Below are 23,982 nucleotides of genomic sequence, written 5' to 3' on the forward strand. Positions count from 1 at the left end.
TCCTAATTAAGTGTCTCTCTCTCTCTCCTTGCCGCCCCTCGTCCCTGTCTAGAATACTCTCTGAGTAGCGCAGATCTGTCGTCTCTGTCTGGCTTCAACACTGCCAGTGCGCTCCACCTCGGCTCTGTAACTGGCTGGCAGCAGCAGCACCTACATAACATGCCGCCATCTGCCCTCAGTCAGTTGGGGTAAGCAATAGTTACATCTTTATATCACAACCAGAGACTGTATCTTCTGAATGATAAAGACCTGTCTTCAACAATGTGCTTTTATGCCACTGAAGGGCATAGCATTTGATTTCCTGGAGAGCCACTTTCTGATCACATATTTCAATAGCTTAAATATTCCTTCCCGTGTTTGTTGGTGAAGGGCAAGTGCTAATGATTAGGCACAATCTTTATAGTCTTTCCTTAATGCTCAAGGGTCTGCTTCCTCCTTCTTCTGTCAGCAGTGAAGGTTTGGGTTAGATTTTTGAAGCTTTTATGGAAACTTTGGAAGTATTTATAGTTATAATTCTTTACATTTTTGAGCTGATGTTCTTATGTAGCAAAAACTACATGATTTCCTCTAATATGAACCTACTGTTCATAGAATCAAATGCTGAATTTCTATACAGGCTTTAAATATGTGTAACATATATAATAGCATAGTTGTCTAGTTATAGCTATTGTGTTAAAATACATGCACAAATACTAATTAGCACATGCAATACTAATTATTGAATATTGGGCATAAAAATAACTTTTGTTGTTTTCTGGTCAAAGTATGTATCTTTCTGCCCCCTTGTGGTCTCTTTGAGATATATCTTTGTCACAGATGACTTCTGTCATTTATCTATAGAGAAGTTCAAACTCAAAAATGCCCTGAATGAACAATTTGCACCCCTTCATATAAGAGTCAAACCAGACACCTCACTTTAAATTTAACTAACAATTCCAGAACTCGGTTAATCTTCAAAAGAAAATGGGATATATCTACTTAAAGATAGATTGTCATATTTTAGAAACATCCTACATACTCACTTTCAGTTTTCTACTAAGCCATTTTAGTTATTAATTAGTAATATTAACTAAGTAGTCTTGTATCTGTATGCCTAGGGCGGTAGTGAAGAAAATAAGTGTCACTAATGGTCACTGTAACCTCCTCGTTCTTTCCCTTCTTGTCTGGCCTCCCACACTGAACATCATTTGGTATTAATATAACAGATCAGAGTTCTGAAATATCATTCAGCAGTCTCTACATGCTATGGCTAGCCCTCTAACTAATCACTGTCATGGAAAATCTAGCCTTCCATGTGCACAACAAAACAAATTCAAGTTGCATGATGGCTGTGATTTCTTGAAAGTGTTGGCATTAAAGATGTATGAAGGTTTTTAACATTTTTTTATATTTTACATTTTTTACAATGTGTTTCTTTTTTAAGACATTTAAATTTTCCCTCTGGTGCTAATTATGTAAGTAGATTCTGCTTGCAATAACTTTTCTCTGGAAATTGCCACCAAATACATAATACCCTCCACACAAGTTTATAATGTGTACTCACACTGACCTACCTCTTTGCAATAATAGGAGGAATTGTTCATTTCTCATCTTTCCCTAAATTCATCTATCATAGCACTAAATTCCATTCCCCCTGTAAGATATTATCCATGTCGAAAAGTCCTATAACAACCAGCCAGATGGCTCAAGGGGTAAAGGTGCTTGTCACCAAACCTCACTTAACAGCTGTGACAAGCTACCTGACTTTGATTGCAGACATCCACATGGTGGAAGAAGAGAATCAGCTACTATAGGTGTTCATGCACTTGCACTCACATACGCAGAATAAATAAATATACAATAAACAGTTAAGTCACACCATTTCATTAGACTATCACTTTTCTTTTGCTTGTAACACCAGATCATTTTTAGTTTTGAGGTTATACACGTATTTGTTATTTTGACCACACCCACAATTTAAAAACCTAGCACATGGAGAAAACATAATTTCTGCTAGGCTCAAAAGGAAAGGGAGTGAGTGGCGCCTCAGAGTAGAAGAAAGCAGAGTTGAAGTAGCTGAAGACTCCATCCCTACAAACCAATCATTATGTGCATAATTTGAGTTTAATGTATGATATGCACTTGCTCTTAATCTCGTCCCTACACCTTAGAGTGAAAGCATGGCCCTGTCTATATGTCTTCACTGCTAGCACCACCCCTCTTCTATCACTGCACACATTCTCCCTAGTTCTCTCTCACAGTGGCTTCTTGAAAGGTGTCTTCAGATGAGCTGTCACATCTCCTTACAAACTGGTTGAATACCCCAAGTTTTGATTTTTCTGTAAAAGAAAGTATGTAAACTGCTTTAGCTTCCAAGCAAATGAGTCGGTTAAGATTAAAAGGACTGATCTGTTTCCCAAGTCCAACCATCTCATGGACCTGCACTTAATGCCCATCCTCTGGAGAGATACTGTATTTTAAGCAAAGAATGGGATAGATTTTAGCTCCACTAAAGTCAGTACTCCCAGAAGCCTAAAGTGGCTACTATAATTCTCTCTCCAAATTGCAAAACTATAATAGAACTCTTCATATTTGTCTGTGAAAAGAAAAGTTCACTTTGTCTTCAAGGCTAGGCTTCGTAAATGATGTAGCATGCATTCTATGCAATGAGTTTAGATGAGAAGCATACGTTAATTTTATGTAGAACTAGACATGACTGGAGGGGAACTGAACATTTTGGAGGAACGACCCTTGATTTTTAGATGCTTTTTGATTGTTGTCTAGAAAAGGACAACCTGCTTTCTGAACAATATTTCCCAGAAAGGGGACAGCATTTTGTTGTTGTTGGTGGTGGTGGTAACAGGACTCAGTCCATACTGAGAAGGGAGATCGAATAAATACTAGTCTAAAAGGTTAGGCTCAAGGACTGCATGTGGTCCCAAGTTAGTTCCTTATATAGTAAGTACCAGGCCAGTCAGGACTGCATAGCCTGGACAGATGATGTCTCAGCAACTAGAAGTGTTTACTAGTCTGGCAGAAGACTCAGAGCAGCCATGCCAGGTGGTTCACGAATGCCTGTAACTCTAGCTCCGGAGAATACAACACCCTCTCCTGACTTCCTCAGGCACCTGCACACATATACCCAAACCCACACAGAGACATACACATATACACATAAATAAAAACAAATCAATCTTTAAAAACAAGATTAGGCTGAATTGAGAGCTATATGCACACCTATAATCCCAGCACTAAAGAGGCTGAGACAGGAGGATTAAATGTTTGAGACAGGCAGGCATCTGTAATGAGACTTTGCCTCACAGAGGGGGAGAAGGTAAATATAGTTTTAAAAAGCTGATTTTATTTGGGTGGCAGAGTGAGAGGAACTTAAATAAAACTATCCACATTTTGTCTCTGAGCAATTTGAAGGAAGGGCACCTTTCTCAGCTTAAAAACTTGTATAGTGGACCAGAAGTAGCTCAGAGGACCTGACAAGGTACCTACATGCCTGACCCCGCCCCTCCTCCTATCTCTTTCTCAGTCACTCACACATATAGTCTCACAATTATCTACAGCTGTATTTTGTCCCCAAGAACAAACTAGCATATGTACAGTTATGTGATACTAATACTGCCTTCTCTTGGCAAGAAAGTACCTCTGGTAGCAGGGATTAGCCAATCTATGTTGTGGCCTGTGCTACAGTGAAATGAAGTTGAGCTGAAGACACCATATAGAATTCTGTGCGGCAGATTTAGTTCCAACAGCTACCCAGTCGGAATAAGATTATATACATGTGTGCTGTCAAATGAAGCCCTGCCCCCAGATAACTTGTTTCACTCATGGAAAAGAATTACCAACAAATAAATACTCCGTCTTTTGTGGGAAACAAGTTTCAGTGAAACTTCTGCATGACCATTGATAATGGGAACTGAAACCAATAAAAGGATAATTCATGTTTCTGATGACATTAAAGGCATATCTTATTGTTCACACTACTTTTAAGTTGATTTATATAAGTTAAGTTGCCTATGTAACCCAACTCACTAAATTTTTAGAAATTTCTGATTCTATTGTATTTAGAGAAGTGCAAGCTAAATGTCAAAAGGTGAAGAAAAGTATTTATTGATATGCTGTGTCATTTCAAGGCTCCTAATTGACATTCATTATTAAGCGCTTGTATGACCCACAGCAGAAGCATTTAATTAAATGTTAGTGAAATGGTTTTTCTTACCCAAAGCCAGGAAAACTCTTTCTTCCTGAAATCAAAAGAGGATCTCCTCAAACATCAAAATGAATCATTAAGTAACTTTGAACCAATATAAAATAGTCCACCATTATGAAGCCTTTGAAATACAGGTGTTTTCCTGTTTCCCATCTTAATATTGTCTCGGTTTAAAGACAGTTTAATTAAAAGACTTAGAAAATCAGAGAACCAATATAGACTAAAATAATAAGCTTCAGATAAGTAGTTCTGTGGAAAAACATAGATTGAAAACCGTGTGCACTGGAATTGGCATCTTTCTCTGAGTGCTCAGACTGCCTGAAAAAGAAGGGCTCATTAAAGCAGGGAAGAGCGCCCCATTATAATGTCCTCCATGTTAGCTCATCGACTAATAAGGGAAAGTCATTCCTTGCCAGTAGGTGGTGCTTTTGTATAAAACATTCCTCAGAGATAAACTCGTTTCTGACTAATTTTCTATCTCTCCACATCTTAACCCTGTGTCACATCTCCCAAAAGGCCAGCCCCGAGTTATCCCACTGTTGTCTGTGAAGTACACTGGCCTTGTCTCGATGTTCAGAAAGACACTTGCCCACATGTAGTGCTCTTCGTTAGAGAGCAGCATAATTGCATACATTAATAGGTAGGCTTGCTCTCCTTTGTTTAAAACCAGTGTCTCTGTACATATAATTATTTTCTGTGAGTATCCCGCAATTAAAGAGACTACAGTGCTTTCTTGACATTATAGTTAGAGCAGATTGACTGGATGTGCGTGTCAGTGTAATCGGGAAGCAAGAACAAAACAAAACAAACAAGCAAACAAAAATCTTAACGCTGATGACAGCCGATAGAGTCCAGCTCACCCTGATCACAGTCACTGATGACCAGTTCACATTTAATAGCTCAATGCTTTTCTGGTAGGCTAACAGTTCTCCAAAGTCTCCCAGAATACACTCTGCAAATCAGTGACGATTAGAACCACAGTAATAGTATGCTCTTTCCTTCACAAACAACAGATTCACCTGTTAATATGAGTTATAAGTAAGAGAAGTGTTACCTTAAGCACACACTTTCATCCCATACAGCTGCAAGTGATAGAGAAGGTCCAGCTAGGTATCAGTTTTAGTGAGATGATTTTAAACCAGTTTTTAAATTTTCTGCAGATAATATTCAGTCCTCTTTATTTCCCCTTCCTTCCCCACACCAAAGCTTTTCATCAGTTATATATAATTATACAGTGTTTGATGTGTTCTGTTCATTTGAGGTTCAAACTGTTCACTTTCCTTTAGTAGTATATATCTTTATTTATAAGAGCATATCAGCTGAAGGGAGAGAAATTTTTTAACAATAACAAGTTTTTAAAAATAATCTCAAACACAGGCGTTGGTAAAACAAGAGAGTCCCATTCAAAGTCAAACACCGTCTCCCAAGGCTTAGAAAATTAAAGATTGGAAATAGTATAGGGGAAAATTCCATGAACACAGAATGACTGTTGTACCGTGTCTTAATCCTTTATGAAAGGGTAATCTATACAGTTACAGAGTCTCTTAGGAGCTGCAGATGATTCCAAAGGCCTGGGCCAGTTAAATAGTGTATTTACCACCAGGCAGAGACATTCTCCATGGCAATAGGCAGTCACCCCATTCCAGTGCCTAGCTGCACTCACTCTGGGCATGCACTAGTCTATGCAAGTCGTAACTGATGTGTTTGTAATGTGAGTTCCGGGGCCTGCAGGGCTCCTCCATCTGTAACTGGGTTTCCTTTCCTCCTACAGAGCTTGCACTAGCACTCATTTATCTCAGAGTTCAAATCTCTCCCTGCCTTCTACTCAAAGCCTCAACATCAAGTCAGAACCTGTTTCTCCTCCTAGAGACCGTACCACCACCCCTTCGAGATACCCACAACACACGCGCCACGAGGCGGGGAGATCTCCTGTTGACAGCTTGAGCAGCTGTAGCAGTTCCTACGATGGGAGCGACCGGGAGGATCACCGGAACGAATTCCACTCCCCCATTGGACTCACCAGACCTTCGCCGGACGAAAGGGAAAGTCCCTCAGTCAAGCGCATGCGACTCTCTGAAGGATGGGCAACATGATCACATTATTACTTAATAGTTTTTTTTTCCTTGCAGTGTGTGTGTGTGCTATACCTTAATGGGGAAGGGGGGGTCGATATGCATTATATGTGCCGTGTGTGGAAAAAAAAAAAGTCAGGTACTCTGTTTTGTAAAAGTACTTTTAAATTGCCTCAGTGATACAGTATAAAGATAAACAGAAATGCTGAGATATGCTTAGCACTTGAGTTGTACAACAGAACACTTGTACAAAATAGATTTTAAGGCTAACTTCTTTTCACTGTTGTGACCCTTTGCAAAATGTATGTTACAATAGATAGTGTCATGTTGCAGGTTCAACGTTATTTACATGTAAATAGACAAAAGGAAACATTTGCCAAAAGCGGCAGATCTTTACTGAAAGAGAGAGCAGCTGTTATGCAACATATAGAAAAATGTATAGAAGTTTGGACAGACCCGGCAAGGGGTGGCCACTGGTAAATGTTAGGAACATGCCGGTCACCTAACACTCGAGCACGCTCACAAACCTGCAGGCCTATCATTGGCGTATGGCACTCATTCAAAAGGATCAGAAATCATTCAAAGAGGACCATACCTACTTTAAAAGAAAAGAAACGGGAAAAAAAAGTGTGGCGTTTGAGAGCTAACGTATTTAATTAAATAAATAAATCTGGGTCTGCATCTCTTATTAAATAAAAATATAAAAATATGTACATTACATTTTGCTTATTTTCATATAAAAGGTAAGAAAGAGTTTGCAAAGCATTTGTGGCTTTTTGTAGTTTACTTAAGCCAAAATGTGTTTTTTCCCCTCAATAGCTTCGCTAATATTTTAAACAGTCCTGTAAAAACCCACAAAGGACTTTTTGTATAGAGAGCACTACCCTAAGCCATGAGGAACTCCATGCTTTGCTAACCAAGATAACTGTTTTCTCTTTGTAGAAGTTTTGTTTTTGAAATGTGTATTTCTAATTATATAAAATATTAAGAATCTTTTAAAAATCTGTGAAATTAACATGCTTGTGTATAGCTTTCTAATATATATAATATTATGGTAATGGCAGAAGTTTTGTTTTCTTAATAGCGGGAGGGGGGTATATTTGTGCAGTTGCACATTTGAGTAACTATTTTCTTTCTGATTTCTTTTACTCTGCATACATTTTATAAGTTCAAGGTCAGCTGTCAAAAGGATAAGCTGTGGGGTTAGAACATATTACAACATCCTAAATTGTTTTTAAAACATCAGCAAACTATTAGGTCAACTGACATCCATTGTATATACTAATTGGTTTCTTTCAAACTATTTTTGGTTTTTTGTTTTGATGGTTTTTTTTCCATTTTATCAAAAGCAGGGCCCCTTTCAGATCTCTCCATTTCACCACGCATCTTGGAATTCTGTAAGTTTGTATCCTAACTTGCCCATATTCTAAATTTACATAGTTCATTTTCAGCCTTGAATTTGATGTTTCTTAGAAATATGCCCAGAGTAAGAAGCTGTGTTGGAACGTAAATCCTGCAAGCTGGGCCCTGGGAACAACTGGTGTGCTTTACTTGATGGAGAAGTTACAGGGTTCTGGAGAACAGTGTGAAAGACTAGGTGCTGGAGAGGAAGGAAACAGTTAAAGGATAGTTACTTGGTGTCCACCTTCATGATTTTAACTGACCCCTAACAATCTCATCAGCAATACAGGACTGTTGAACAGCCTGGTGTGTCAGGACCTCCAAATGTCACTTCTGCAGAAAGCATGTATGTCACCTATTTTTTTCTTCAATAAAGAGATTTAACAGCCATTTCAAGAAATCCCATTTTAAACAACCTTTCTCTATGTCCCTTTTTTTTAAATTTTCAAGATAACTTAACTCTTGTCTAATATTCATGTGTAAGGGATTGATTTTCAGACCCCTTAAAAAGTGAGTGCCATAAGAGTCAATATACAGTGTTGAAGTGATGTTTCAGGCGAGGAATGACTCCCTTCTCTTGGAATATGAAGATCTGTCGGTTCATCCTGTCGTCAATACTGACATACAGAACAAAGAATTCCGTAACATCAGTCCTGCTAGGTCACGTGTAGGACGTGCTTATCCAGGTTTTTTTCCTCTTAGCTGCATAGTTGCTATGTGTTTCTCACTGTAAACAGCTGCCGCTGGGTGGCAGAAGCCAAAAGACCTTATTAATGAGGCTATATTTTTCTTAACTTGATCTGCAATCCAGAATTAGACCACAGTGCACCTTTGGTTGTATCCGTATAGGATGCTAGCCTGCCTTGTAGTAATGTTTTATATATTAAAAACAAAATAAAGACATCAACCATTTCATATATATTCCACTACTAAAGGTATCCATGGAACATGAAGACTAGTATTTATGCAGAAGCAAAACAGGAACTCATCCTTACAAACATGCTTATTTGCACACCTGTTTGCATGGTCATGTGTACACGCAAACATGCACATAAAGTGAAAAAGAAAGTCCGCCATTATTTCACTCCAGACTTGATTCCATCCTGAAAATTCATGTTTATAACTTAATGTGTGTCAAATATGCAAGCATATCACAAATGTTCCTTGTCGTTTCAAAGTGCATTTGTTCATCAAGATCAATAGAATCTTACCAGTGGATGGGAAAGGGTCATATAAAAATATGAAGAAATAGCCATATTAAATTTTTACCTGCCATTTGCCTCCACAAAACAAGTGAGTGTAAGTTTCTAATGCTAAAGATAGAGTGAGCTCGTGTGCCATCAGAAGCCTCCTCTATTTGTAGCAGTTCTGACAATGTTTTTTGTTTGTTTGTTTTTTACAAACTCAAGAACAGACTCACTTGACAAATGGATACCAGTCACCTCACTCCCACTATTGCATTCAAAGCAGTAGCTGATAGCGAAGGGATAATCTGAGACTTGTAGATATGATTTCACGAGAAGCACAATTTTTATTGTGACCAATCACGTTCTATAAACAAGTCACTGTCTGTCTTTGCCCTTGCCTTTTCTGTAACTCACCATTTATTGTATTTGCAAATCTAGTATGGATTTTAATCACACAAAGTTCTTTGAATCCAGAAGTCTGGGGCAGAGCACTGGGGGATTATTATTTTACATTACCTGGCCTAGAATAGCATATTAGACAACATTCATCATTGCAAGTAGGAGGACCGTAAGTGGCATTTTACATGGCTGAAAGTATTGTCATACCGAATCCTTTTTTAAAAGAGTTTCAGTAACAGTGAGCTGAGAAGTGCTGGTAATGGTGTTGCAGCTCATGCAAGCTGCACGCCTGTGTCATGTGCACTGCAGCAGGTGCCAGCCATGCAGCCTGTGGATTGTGCACCTTGATGTGTGGAGGCTGTTTATTTGAACCTTTTTAAAAATTGTGTTTTTTAGTAAAATCGCTTATTTTTTCCCAAAGGTGGAGTTTAATGTTTTGTAATGATGAATATGAAAATGCCTGTCATCTTTAGATCATTTAAAGGTTAACTAACGTGAGAATTTCAAAACAAATTTCAATACACTTTTCAAAAGCGTGTCTGCCCTCTCTCTCACTTGTATGTATTTGGTTTTCAGCACACCCTTTTTGAGATAGCATTTTGCTCCCTTGATCCCCCCGCCTCTTTTTTGTCCCTTCAGAGAGTAAATGCTTTGTATTTCTTTCTTTAAAATTTTATTTTAAAGAAGAAGCCACTTGAACCTTCAATAAAGGCTGTTGCCTAAGCATGGCGTCCTTCATCTGTTCTGCCTGGCCCATCTGCTACAGTGTCGTCAGTTCTATGGCGTTAATTTCCTGCCACTACAGATCTTTTGAAGATTGCTTGAATGCTGGTGTCTGGTAGAATGCTTCAGACTACAGATGTAATTAAAGGCTTTTCTTACTATGTTTTAACCAAAGATGTGGAGCAATCCAAGCCACTTAGCTTCTGCATTAAATTTGTCCATTTTGGTTATTCATAATCGGGTATTGCGTTTTGCCTTCCCTGTTCATACCTCAAATTGATTGATACCTCAATTTAATTCAGAGAGGTTGGCTAAGTGATGGATTCTGGTTGTGGTTCGGATGCAGCCGTGAACTCTTGCAGTAAGCAGACAAGGGTCACTGTAGGCACAGAGCTTGGATTGCTTCAGATGGTTTGCCGTATCATTTTTCTTCCTTTTCCTTTTCTGGGGACTTGTTTCCATTCAATGACAATAATTAAAATAGCTTGTAAATGAGGGCATACAAGCATTTGCAACAAGCATTCAAATAGAGGCTCACAGCGGCATAAGCTGGACTTTGTCGCCACTAGATGACAAGATGGTATACCTAAGCTAACCACACGTGTGTATCTCAAGGGACTTAAAATTCAGCTGTCTGTAGTGAATTCAAGTGGGAAATTTTCAAAAGTTTCTCCTGCTGGAAATAAGGTATAATTTGTATTTTGCAGACAATTCAGTAAAGTTACTGGCTTTCTTAGTGATACAGTGTCTGTGGTGCGTTTTTTTTTTAATTAATGCTTTGCTGTTTAAATTTATTCCACTTTATCGTGTTTTTTTTTTTTTTAAAAAGCAGCTTTTCCCCAAGTACAAATGAGCTTTCTCAGTTTTCAGCTCAAAATATATGGAAAGATGGGTATGAGTGGGAAGGTGTGAATTGGGTAACAGTTCTTAAGATAATGTAATATTCAGCCAGTGTGAGGAGTGGAAGCTTCTCACAGACTGGTTCAGCTTCTTTCTCAATGTAGTTCCATGAAGGTCTTCGCTTGTTTGTTGACAGAACTTGCCAGGTTCTTCATGAAAAGCACTCCAGTGAAATAAATCATTGTTTTAACTAAAATGTATAGAGAGTGTTTTCAGAAGCCTTTCTTTTTTAATCAAAATGTTTTGTTTTGTTTTGCTTTGTTTTGTTTTGTTTCTTAAAGTTGGAAACGGGCTGGAGAAATGGCTCAGTGGTTAGAAGCACTGACTGTTCTTCCAGGGGTCCTGAGTTCAATTCCCAGTGACTACATGGTGGCTCACAGCCATCTGTAATGGGATCTGATGCCCTCTTCTGCTGTGTCTGAAGACAGCTACAGTTACTCATATAGATTAAATGAATAACTAACTAACTAAATAAGTCTTTAAGTTGGAAACATCGGCTTATATCGAAATATTTGATATTTAAACAGTAGATTCATACTACATTGTTAAAACTATACATTATTTACATTACCACAATCCAATTATAATTTCTAATATGAACATCCTTAAGAGATCAGTATGAGTTGATATAGAAGCTAGCAGGAAGAAAGGGCTGAGCTGGGAGCAGTTAGACGAGTCGGACTTTCCATTAGCAGTGATTCTTGGTCTGAAAAATAAAAGGGCCTCATAGGGACTTTGCACACAGCTTCGAATTTAGAATTGCTTTCTTTGAGTTCCAGCAAGGGTTTATTAAGCAATAATTTTCTGTGACTTCTATGGTAATTTCCAGAATGCATGAATATGCATCCCGTTTGAGGAAACTCATGGACTAATGGGAGGTTGAAAGTTGTCAGAAGAGTCTTCAGAGACTTTGACCATCTTGAGAGTAGGGCAGAGAAAAGGCCCAGAGTGTTCAAACTTTAAAATCTGCTTGGCTAGTGCAGCCTTATCTTTCCTTTTGGAAGATGGTCAGGGTTAATAAAGGCTCAAAAGAACCAAGCAGGCTGACTTTGTGGTCATGGCTCTGCCCTGGGTTGACACTAGTGTCCTGTTCTCACCTCCATGGAACATAATAATGTTATCTGTGAGATTGTGTTCTGTAGGCTAAGTGCAGTGGGACAGCAGACTGTGTAAACAAGGAAATACATGTGCAAAGGAGAAGTTCATTAATACCTTTAACAGAAGATACCTTTTTCTGCTTTTATGACAAGCACTCACACTTTTTCACTTTCCACTGGGCCCTCCTGTTATGATGCTACCCCCAGGTAAGGAAATCCTTCAGGAAAGAGCAGCAGATATAAAGACACTCGCGTGAAAGAACAGGATGAAAATACATATGAATTCTAGCCCAGTCTATTTCAATAAAGGGAAGCCATGAAACAAATGAGAGATGATAGTGGGAGAATTGGCAAGCACTTGATAATATCTGTGGACTTGAGAAACAAGTTAACTAGTGGTGTGGAGGTCCATGCCTTTAAAGTCCAACACTCCAAGAGGCAGAACTAGGCGAATCACTGAGTTTGAGGCCAGTCTGATCTACTTAGTAATTTCCAGGCAAGCCAGGGCTACATAGTAAGACCTTGTCAAAAAAGAGACAGAGAGAGAAAGAGAGAGAGACAGAGACAGAAAGAAAGAAGAAAGAAGGAGGGGGGTGGGAAGGAAGAAAAAATGAAAGAAAAGCAAGCAAGAAAGAAGAAAAGAAAGAAAATCAGTTATTCAGAAAATGGTTAGATTCATGGTTGGTCCATGCTACATAAGAATTATGAGAGTTTACAGTATTAAGCTTTAAATGATTAGGATCCTGAAGATCTTGAAATCACAAAGAGAGTCATTGCTGCATGAGACAATAGTTACTCCAGCAGGTTGACTTTGCTTTATATCCACAAGGATATTATAAACACAAGCTTAAACTCAGTTAACATTGAAGATAACATTTTGGTTGTTAGCAGCGTAAGTAATAGTGACTCCATACCTGTGAATGAGCTTGTCAAGGAGAAAGGAGTGGAGTGACAGAGTCTAGAAGAGGAAATAGAAGAGAGACACTCTGCAGAGATGAAAATAAACAGTGAACACCTCAAGAATAAGCAATCAGACAAAAGGAAAACAGAATCTGCCAAGGTCAGAGAACATACAAGAAAATATTACACACACAGCAACATCAAAGACTTTACTGGAGCCACACAGGAAGAAAATAGAAGCACTGTGCTTGCAGTGAGGAATAGCTAAGATAGCCACTTTGACAAACTGTTGTGAGAGACACGAGAGAACAAGAGATTATCTGGCAGGTATTACCAAATTTGAGGCAACAAATATGAATTAAACTCAAAAGTTTAAGTAGCTGAAGTAAAAGCTAGCTTGAATATCAGATGTGGTGGCACACATCTTTAATCCCAGCACTCACAAGGCAGAAACAGGTCGATCTATGTTAGATTGATACTAGCCTGGTCTATACAACAAATTCCAGCACAGTGTTACAAAGAGAAACCCTGTCTCAAAAACAAACCGAAACAGAAAAACAGCTTGAGTAGGTACCAATCTTAAGGACAAAGCAAGGCCTTTGCACACTTCAGGTGGCATCTAAGCAGGGTATAGCATAGGAAACAGAAAAAAAGAGGACAAACAGAAGCGATCCTCACCAATGGCTAGAAATTTGTACCCCCAAAGGCCAAACGGGATGTTATTTCTGTCAATGATTTGGGGTATCTTGGTTAAATACAGTTATTAGTGTTGTCCATGGAAATCTATCCAGCACAGAATATCTGAATTTTTACTTTGTAAATTTAAAATATCATTTTTCCAATTTTATTCAAAAGTTACTGTGGCATTTTCCTATGGGTTACCCTTAAAGAGGGACTTGTAATCCAGGTGTGGTAGTAACAGAACTAAGGTAATCGCACGTTCTCGTTCTGTATTTCTCAATACTGTGTGTCTCTCTACTTCCTGAAATAAATATCTTCATCACCCAAAATGAGGCTACTCTTTGATCTTCCCATTACAAGTGCTTTCCTGGGCACCTTTGATAAGAAATAAGAATTAAGGAAAAGCATGGAGGCTGTAGTTGGGGGCCTAACATGTAGTTTCTGGTTTTGACACAGCCTTGGTCTGGAGGTCATTCTATAGCATCCGCAGGCGTGACCCACAGCCCTGTTGCGCCCGTTTCCAGCAGCTGACTTTTGCCCTTGGACAAATGGGGATGAGGATAACCTTCATTGCAAACACCAGATTGAAAGAGAAGGAACGTTGAGGAGCAGAGGGACAATCCCCAGATAAATAGTAACTAGGAAAAAGCTTGTTATGACCCTACAAAGTCAGTGAGGGGCATAGGACCCTTGTCATATCCAGTGTCTGGCCTTCCCTTCTACAAAAAGAAAACAAGACTGTCTTTACAGTAACAGTGGCAGGGGCAACCTGGGAAAGCAAAAGAGAAGCTGGTGGGTAGCAAGAAGATACTTACATATACCAACGATTTTCTGTGCAATGGACCCGACCTGTATTTCCCTTGGTACACAGTTATACTGTGCAATATTCCCCTACCCTTATTGAAAGTCAGACAAACTTTGCTCCTGACAAGTGAAGTCATACTTAAATTAATACAGTCAACTACTACATTGATTTCCTGTCACTGACTCATGTGGCTCACTCTGAAGCTCAAGTAAGGTCAAGATAGGAAGTAATTACTATAAAGTGCAGGGTCTCTCCTCTTCCTATATATTGCTAAATTATACTCCAAAGCTCAGTGATGTGCATAGTCAGAATTTCCCTATAATGAATAGAGTGTGCTCTTTTTATTTCCTTAGGGATACTACATTCATTCTACAAAGACAATTTGGTAGGTCCTGCTATAGTGATGCTTAAGATGTAATTCTTATGCTCATAGAGAAGGTTATGCTGTGTAGGTAGTGTCCCAACCTTTTCTGCCAGTGGTGCTAAATTCAACACACACACACACACACACACACACACACACACTCATTCCTAGAAGAAACATTTTAGAAAAAACAATATTTCCTTAAGCATTCATTTCATAAATATTCTGAGTTTTACTGTTCACAAATATGATTCCTGCTAGCAGACACAAACCACTTTGCATCCTAACTTTCGAATGGATACTAATTTTGATTAAAGTGTAAGGAAAGGGCCAGTCTACAGAGAAATGCTGACATAAATTATGATATATCTATATGATGGAATAATCTGCAGATGGGAAAAACAGATGAAATTTAAATTACCAAAAGCACATTGCTAGACGTGTTTGCATATTTTTTGTTTTACAAGACAGAGTTTCTCTATGTAGCCCTGGTTGTCCTACATCTTGATTTGTAGACAATTGGCCTTGAACTTAGAGATTCTCCTGCCTCTGCCTCCCTAGTGGGCAGGTTGAAGCAGTATATAATGTAAGTTGCATTTTAGGCAAGAAACTGGAGAAGGAAAACTACTACATAAAGAAACACTAGGAAGGGCCGGGCAGTGGTGGCGCACGCCTTTAATCCCAGCACTTGGGAGGCAGAGGCAGGTGGATTTCTGAGTTTGAGGCCAGCCTGGTCTACAGAGTGAGTTCCAGGACAGCCAGGGCTACACAGAGAAACCCTGTCTCGAAAAACCAAAAAAAAAAAAAAAAGAAAAAAAAAGAAACACTAGGAAGATACACAAGGAGAGCAGAAAAGTGACCCAAGTGGCAGAGGCAGGGTGGGGAAAGGTAGGTGGGGAGAAAGAAAGATTAGTGATGTAAATGCAGTTTTTATTTTTTTCCACTATGTGAATATGGTGCTTATTTTCAGAAAAGGCTTCCAGTCTGAGGGAGAAAAAAAAAAGTTTTTCCAAAAGCCACAAATTATCTCATCCAGTGAAAGCTCCCTTCACACTGGAAAGGGCTTTGGAAAGTGCTGTGCTTGGAGCAAAGCTCCTGATGGATGGCTTGCTTGCCTCCTGAAATCTCAAAAGACAAAGGCTTCAGCTGTCATCTGAGATTGGTCGGATCCCCAACCTTAAGACAGGGAGTTTGATTCTTCACTGACTACACTAGTCAGCCCAAGGGCCTCAGCTAATCAATCCGTCTCTTCTGATAAAATCACAAATATTTCCCAATCACCTGACTGCAATTTTAAAACCTAAATTCAGCAGTCATCCTATGAGGTTTAATTACTCCCATTACTCGAGAATCTATTCACCCACCTTTTTGCTGGGGCAGACTCCTACATGGTCTGCTCCTGTGGAGACACCATATTCTGACCCATCCTAGAGGAACAACTGTACTCAGAATAGCAGGTAAGAACTCTCCCCCACAACCCAACACCCCAGAGCTGCAGCTGGAAGTCTGGGGCACTCAGAACCCATCACCCACCAAAACCCTGCCCTCCCTAATACCACTGTACTTCTGCCCCTCACATAGTCCTTTTTGCTGAGGCAGATTCCTAGCTGGTCATCTCCTGTGAAGACAGCATATCCTGACCCATCCTAGAAGAACCACAACACTCAGAGCAGTTGAGGGAGCTAAACTCTCAGGGGATCTAACACACCCAGGATCATAAAATTTCAGAATCCCAGAGACAGCCTGAGTCCCAGGAGCTCATTCACCCAGGATCTCAGGATCACAGGATCAGAGAGACAACTGGACTCTGAGGAGTTCTAACACAACCAAGATAACAGGAGAGAAAGGCTCCAGTCAGAGACAGTGAGTGCAGGTAGAACTAGAGATAACCAGATGTCGTCGAAAGGCAAGCACAAGAACTTAAGCAACAGAAACCCATGATACCTGGCATCATCAGAGCCAAGTTCTCCGACCAAAACAAGTCCTGGATACCCCATCACACCAGAAAAGCAAGATTAACATTTAAAATCACATTTCATGTTGATGATGGAGGAATTTAAGAAGGACATAAATAACTCCATTAAATTCAGGAGAACACAGGTAAAAATAGGTAGAAGCCCTTAAAGAGGAAACACAAAAATCTCTTAAAGAATTACAAGAAAACACAACCAAACAGGTGAAGGAATTAAACAAAACCATCCAGGATCTAAAAATGGAAGTAGAAACAATAAAGAAATCAGAAAGGGAGACTACCCTGGAGATAGAAAACCTAGGAAAGAGATCAGGAGCCATGGATGCAAGTATCACCAATGGAATACAAGAGATAGAAGAGAGAATCTCGTATGCAGAAGATACCATGGAAAACATTGACACAACTGTCAAAGAAAATGCAAAATACAAAAAGCTCCTAACCCAAAACATCCAGGAACTCCAGGACACAATGAGAAGACCAAACCTAAGGATAATAGGTACAGATGAGAGTGAAGATTCCCAACTTAAAGGACTAGTAAATATCTTCAACAAAATTTTAGAAGAAAACTTCCTTAACCTAATGAAAGAGATGCCATAACCATACAAGAAGCCAACAGAACTCCAAATAGACTAGACCAGAAAATAAATTCCTTCTGACACATAATAATCAAAACTTCAAATGTACAAAACAAAGAAATAGTATTAAAAGCAGTAAGGGAAATAGGTCAAGTAACATATAAAGGCAGACCTATCAGAATTACACCAGACTTCTCACCAGAGACTATAAAAGCCAGAAGATCCTGGACTGACATCATACAGACCCTAAGAGAACACAAATGCCAGCCCAGACTACTATACCCAGCAAAACTCTCAATTACTATAGATAGAGAAACCAAAATACTTAATTGCGAAATGAAATTTACACAATATCTTTTCACTAGTTTAGCCCTACAAAGGATAATAGATGGAAAACGCTAACACAAGGAGGGAAACTACAACCTAGAAAAAGCAAGAAAGTAATGCTCCAACAAACCAAAGAAGATAGCCACACAAACATGATTTCACCTCTAACAACAAAAATAACAGGAGCAACAAACACTATTCCATAATATCTTTTAACATCAGTGAACTCAATTCTCCAATAAAAAGACATAGACTAATGGTCTGGATATGTAAACAGGACCCAGCATTTTGCTGCATATAGGAAATGCACCTTAGTGACAAAGACAGACACTACCTCAGAGCAAAACGCTGGAAAACAATTTTCCAAGCAAGTAGTACCAAGAAACAAGATGGAGTAGCCATTCTAACATCGAATAAAATCGACTTTTAACCAAAAGTTATAAAAAAAAAGATAAAGAAGGACACTTCATAGTCATCAAATGAAAAAATCTACCAAGATGAACTCTCAAATCTGAATATCTATGCTCCAAATGCAAGGACAACCACATTCATAAAAGAAACCTTACTAAAGGTCAAAGTACACATTGCACCTCACACAATAATAATGGGGTACTTCAACATCCCACTCTCAAAAATGGACAGATGATGGAAGCAAAAACTAAAGTGAGACACAGTGAAACTAACAGTAGTTATGAACCAAATTGATTTAACAGATATCTATACAACATTTCATCCTAAAACAAAAGAATATACCTTCTTCTCATCACCTCATGGTACTTTCTCCAAAATAAACTATATAATTGGTCACAAAACAGGCCTCAACAGATACAAAAAGATTGATTGAAATAATCTCTTGTGTCCTATCAGATCACCATGGACTAAGGCTGGTCTTCAATAATAATGAAAACATGGAAAGCCCACATACACATGGAAACTGAACAATGCTCTACTCAATGATAACTTGGTCAAGGAAGAAATAAAGAAATTAAAGATTTTTTAAAATTTAATGAAAATGAAGGTATATCATGCCAAAACCTACGGAACACAGTGAAAGCAGTGCTAAGAGGAAAACTAATAGCTCTAAGTGCCTACAAAAATAAATTAGAAAGAGCATACACTAGCAGTTTGACAACACACCTGAAAGCTCTTGAACAAAAATAAGCAAATACGCCCAAGAGAAGACAGCAGGAAATGATCAAACTCAGGGCTGAAATCAACCAAGTAGAAACAAATAGAACTATACAAAGAGTCAACAAAACCAGGAGCTGATTCTTTGAGAAAATCAACAACATAAACACTTAGACTAATCAGAGGACACAGAGACAGTATCCAAATTAATAAAATCAGAACTGAAAAGGGAGACATAACAACAGAAACTGAGGAAATTCAAGAAACCATCAGACCCTACCACAAAAGCCTATACTCAACAAAACTGGAAAATCTGGAGTAAATGGACAATTTTCTAGACAGATACCAGGTACCAAAGTTAAATCAGGAGCAGATAAATCATACAAACAGTTCCATAATCCCTACAGAAAGAGCAGCAGTCATTAAAAGTTTCTCTACCAAAAAAAGTCAGACCAGATGGTTTTAGTGTAGAATTCTATCAGACCTTCAAGGAAGACTTAATACCAATACTCTTCAAATTATTCTACAAAATAGAAACAGAAGGAACACTGCTGAATTCGTTCTGTAAAGCCACAATTAAGCTCATACCTAAACCACATGAAGACACAAGAAATAAAGAGAACTTCAGACCAGTATCCCTTATGATTATCAATGCAAAAATACTCAATAAATTTTTTGCAAACTGAATCCAAGAACACATCAAAACAATCATCCATCAGGATCAAGTAGGCTTTATCCCAGGAATGCAGGGATGGTTCAATATATGGAAATCCATCAACATAATCTACTATATAAACAGACTCAAAGAAAAAAAACCTACATGACCATCTCACTAGGTCCTGAAAAAGCATTTGACAAAATTCAACACCCCTTCATTGTAAAAGTCCTGGAAAGATCAGGAATTCAAGGCTGACATCTAAACATAGTAAAAGCAATATACAGCAAGCCAGTAGCCAACAGCAAACTAAATGGAGAGAAACTTGAAGCAATCCCACTAAAACCAGAGACTAGACAAGGCTGCCCACTCTCTCTACCTATTCAATATAGTACTCAAAGTCCTATCCAGAGCAATTAAACAACAAATGAAAGTCAAAGGGATACAAACAGGAAAGGAAGAAGTTAAAATATTACTAGTTGCAGATGATATGATAGTGTACTTAAGTGACCCCAAAACTTCCACCAGAGAACCCCTAAACCTGATCCCCTAAACCTAGACAACTTCAGCAAAGTGGCTGGACATAAAATTAATTCAAACAAATCAGTAGCTTTCCTCTATTCAAAAGATAAACATGCTGAGAAAGAAATTAAGGAAATGACACCCTTCACAGTAGTCACAAATAATAAAAAATACCTTGGTGTGAATATAAGCAAGCAAGTGAAAGATCTGTATGACAAAACTTCGTCTCTGAAGAAAATCGAAGAAGAAAGATCTCAGAAGATGGAAAGATCTCCCATGCTCATGGATTGGCAGGATTAATATAGTAAAAATGGCCATCTTGCTAAAAGCAATCTACAGATTCAATGCAATCCCCATCAAAATTCCAACTCAATTCTTCATAGAGATAGAAAGAGCAATTTGCAAATTCACTTGGATTAACGAAAAACCCAGTATAGCAAAAACTATTCTCAACAATAAAAGAACTTCTGGGGAATCACCATCCCTGACCTCAAGCTGTACTACAGAGCAATAGTGATAAAAACGGCATGGTTTTGGTTCAAAGAAAGGCAGGAAGATAAATGGAATAGAATTGAAGATCAGAAATGAACCCACACACCTATGGTCACTGGATCTTTGACAAGGGAGCTAAAACTGTCCGGCGGAAAAAGAACAGCATTTTCAACAAATGGTGCTGGTTCACCTGGAGGTCAGCATGCAGAAGAATGCAAATCGATCCATTCTTATCTCCTCGTACCAAGCTCACGTCCACGTGGATCCTGTACCTCCACATAAAACCAGATACACTGAAACTAATAGAAGAGAAGGTGGGGAAAAACCTTCAATACTTGGGCACAGGGGAAAAGTCCAATGGCTTATGCTCTAAGATCAAGAATTGACAAATGGGACTTCATAAAATTGCAAAGTTTCTGTAAGGCAAAGGACACTGTCAATAGGACAAAGCAGTAACCAACAGATTGGGTAAAGATCTTTACTAACTCTACAACCAATAGAGGGCTAGTATCCAATATATACAAAGAACTCAAGAAATTAGATTTCAGACAATCAAATAACCCTATTAAAAATGGTGTACAGAGCTAAACAAAGAATTCTCAACTGAGGAAACAGGAATGATCTAAAAGCACCTAAAAAAAAAATGTTCAACATCCTTAGTCAACAGGGAAATGAAAATAAAAACAACCCTGAGATTCCATTTCACACCAGTCAGAATGGCTAAGATCAAAAACTCAGGTGATAGCAAATGCTGGCGAGAATGTAGGGAAAGAGGAACACTCCTCCGTTGTTGGTGGAATTGCAAGCTGATATAACCACTCTGGAAATCAGTCTGGTAGTTCCTCAGAAAACTAGACATAGTATTACCTGAGGACCCAGCTGTACCACTCCTGGGCATATATCTAAAAGATGCTTCAACATATAACAAGGACACATGCTCCACTATGTTCATAGCAGCCTTATTTATGATAGCCAAAAGTTGGAAAAAATCCAAATGTCCTTCAACAGAGGAATAGATACAAAAAATATGGTACATTTACACAATGGAGTATTACTCAACTATTAAAAACAATGAATTTGTGAAATTCTTAGGCAAATGGATGGAACTAGAAAATATCAACCTGAGTGAGGTAACACAATCACAAAAGAACACACATGGTATTCACTCTCTGATAAGTGGATATTAGCCCAAAAGCTTGCAGTACCAAAGATACAACTCACAGACATATGAAGCTCAAGAAGAAGGAAAACCAAAGTGTGGGTGCTTCAGTCCTTCTTAGAAGTAGTAACAAAATACTCATGAGAGCAAATATGGAGACAAACTGTGGACCAGAAACTGAAGCAGGGGCTGTCCAGAGACTGCTCCACCTGGGTATCTATCCCATGTGCAGTCAACAAAGGCAGATGGTGTTGTGGATGCCAGGAAGTGCATGCTGACAGGAGCCTGATATAGCTATCTCCTTAGAGGCTCTGCAAGAGTCTGACATTCACAGAGGTGGATGCTCACAGCTAACCATTGAATTGATCATGGGGTTCCCAATGGAGGATTGAGAGAGAAGACTGAAGGAGCTGAAAGGGTTTGAGGCCCCATGAGGAGAGCAATACCAACCAACCAGAACTCCCAAGGTCTAAACCACCAGCCTGAGAGCACATAGGAAGGGACCCATGGCTCCAGTTGTATATGTAGGGGAGGATGGCCTCATTGGGCATAGGTAGGAGAAGAGGTACTTGGTCCCCTGAATGTTAGATACCCCAGTGTCGGGTAATTCGAGGGTGTGGAAGTGGGAGTGGGTGGGTGGGTGGGTGGGGGCACATCCTCATAGAAGCAGGAGGAGGGGAGATGGGATGGAAGGTATGGGGGGGCAGAATGGGGAAAGAGGATAACATCTGAAATGTAAATAAATAAAATATCCAATTAAAAAAAATGAAAAAAATCTATTTAACCTATCTAGATATATGATATTAAGAATTTAAAATATACAGGCCTTAGCAACGCTTCTGTTTAACTGCCTTTTTGTTGCCCTGGCAACCTGCTCTTGGAGGTCACCCACTGAGCTCCGGTACATGAGCATTAAAATATGTCATCTTCTCCAACTTATGTGTCCTTGTCATCACCTAAACTAGTGGGGAGGTGATATTAGTCTCTGATATGTCACATTTGTATGTTACAGCTTCAAAGTAAGATTAGAAGGCTCAAAAATGCATTTGGTTCTTATGCATTGTCCTGGCCTCTCCATGTTTTACCCTGGTTTCTACACTTCGTGTGTACAAATTTTGACCTTTAGAACATACTAAGGAACTTACTTGACCAAATCAAAGTACACCTTGTTTGCTTCAGAATTCTACATCTATCTTGTCTTCTCTGAAATCATCAGCTTGTTATCGTATTTGTCTTTGAGTTTGATTACTAAAAATAATTCATAAGAAAGCTTTCCATTTCCCTAAGAGTATGTCATCTACAGTATCTACTTTAACATATGCATCAAACCTTAGCCTTAACCTAATTTTCTAAAGCCCATGTTTTTCTTTTCTTTAATAACATATTATATGAACTATAGAAGAAGGAGTTGCCAGGCAGAGGTGTCACACACCTTTAATTCCAGCACTAGGGAATCAGAGGCAAGTGGATCTTTGGGAGTTTGAGGCCAGCCTGGTCTACACAGAGAGTTCCAGGACAACCAGGACTACACAGAAAAACCCCTGTCTCAAAATAAATAAATAAATAAATAAATAAATAAATAAATTTAAAAACAAACAAATACTTTTTTTAAAAAGTTACTGTGGAATATAGATTCAAAAGATTGGAGACATGTTTTATTGTGCTTCTGATTTATAATTTGACAACATTAAAAAATTGAATACAAAGAATAGAATTTACAATTTTAAATATATATAAGACTAGTTGCATATGCCAGAATATAACCAATGAAGGTGCAAATCTGATTATAATTACTAAAAGTCACCCATTTAGGGGCTGGAGAGATAACTCAGTGGTTAAGAGCACTGACTGCTCTTCCCAGCGGTTCTGAGTTCAATTCCCAGCAGCCACATGATGTTTCACAGCCATCTGTAATGAAATCTTATGCTCTCTTCTGGTGGGCCTGAAGACAGCTAAAAGTATTAACACTCTTGATCAGGGGTTTCTAAGTAACTATGGGTTCAGAGTTAGAGAGCCCTGGTTAAGTACTCATATACATAAAATGATTTTTCAAGAAAATGTTGCCCATTTAGTTTGCATAAGAACGCCGTTGAGTGAGCAAAGAGATCCGGGCATGGTAAGAATGCACTTCATGGTTTACTTTGTTCAAGCTTAAGAACACACAAATCTAATCTGTGTTTACAGCTATTGGAGTAGTGGATGCCTGTGGACAAGGAATTGTGAAGAAGATGCAGAAAGAAATCTTTATTTACTTAAATGCACATTTAAGATCTGTGTGTTTGTCTTCATGATTCTCCTCAGTTAAAAACCTGACAAGGCTACAGAGATTGCTCAGTAGCTAAGAGTAGTAGTTGGAGCTTCAGCGCCCACATGACCTTCCCATTGTCTAAGTCTAGTTCCAGAGGATTCTATCTCTTGGGAG

At 38.7% G+C, this 23,982-nt stretch overlaps 1 protein-coding gene across 9 annotated transcripts in view; it reads left to right on the top strand.

The window, feature by feature from the left end:
* Window positions 1-10,725, top strand: part of Mef2c (myocyte enhancer factor 2C) — a 143,147-nt gene extending 132,422 nt beyond the window's left edge. For 7 of the 9 annotated variants that reach the window (XM_028760069.1, XM_028760074.1, XM_028760077.1 and 4 more), the window contains 2 exons: window positions 53-188; window positions 5,973-10,725. In XM_028760069.1, coding sequence (XP_028615902.1) covers window positions 53-188; window positions 5,973-6,294 — 458 coding nt within the window. In that variant the 3' untranslated portion in view covers window positions 6,295-10,725. The remainder of the gene's footprint in view (window positions 1-52; window positions 189-5,972) is intronic. The other 2 variants (XM_028760075.1, XM_028760076.1) reach the window with 1 other exon arrangement.
* The last annotated feature ends 13,257 nt before the right edge of the window (window positions 10,726-23,982 follow it).

This window comes from Grammomys surdaster, unplaced genomic scaffold (assembly GCF_004785775.1).
Source record: "Grammomys surdaster isolate TR1022 unplaced genomic scaffold, NIH_TR_1.0 126391, whole genome shotgun sequence".
Classification (NCBI taxonomy): Eukaryota; Metazoa; Chordata; class Mammalia; order Rodentia; family Muridae; genus Grammomys; species Grammomys surdaster.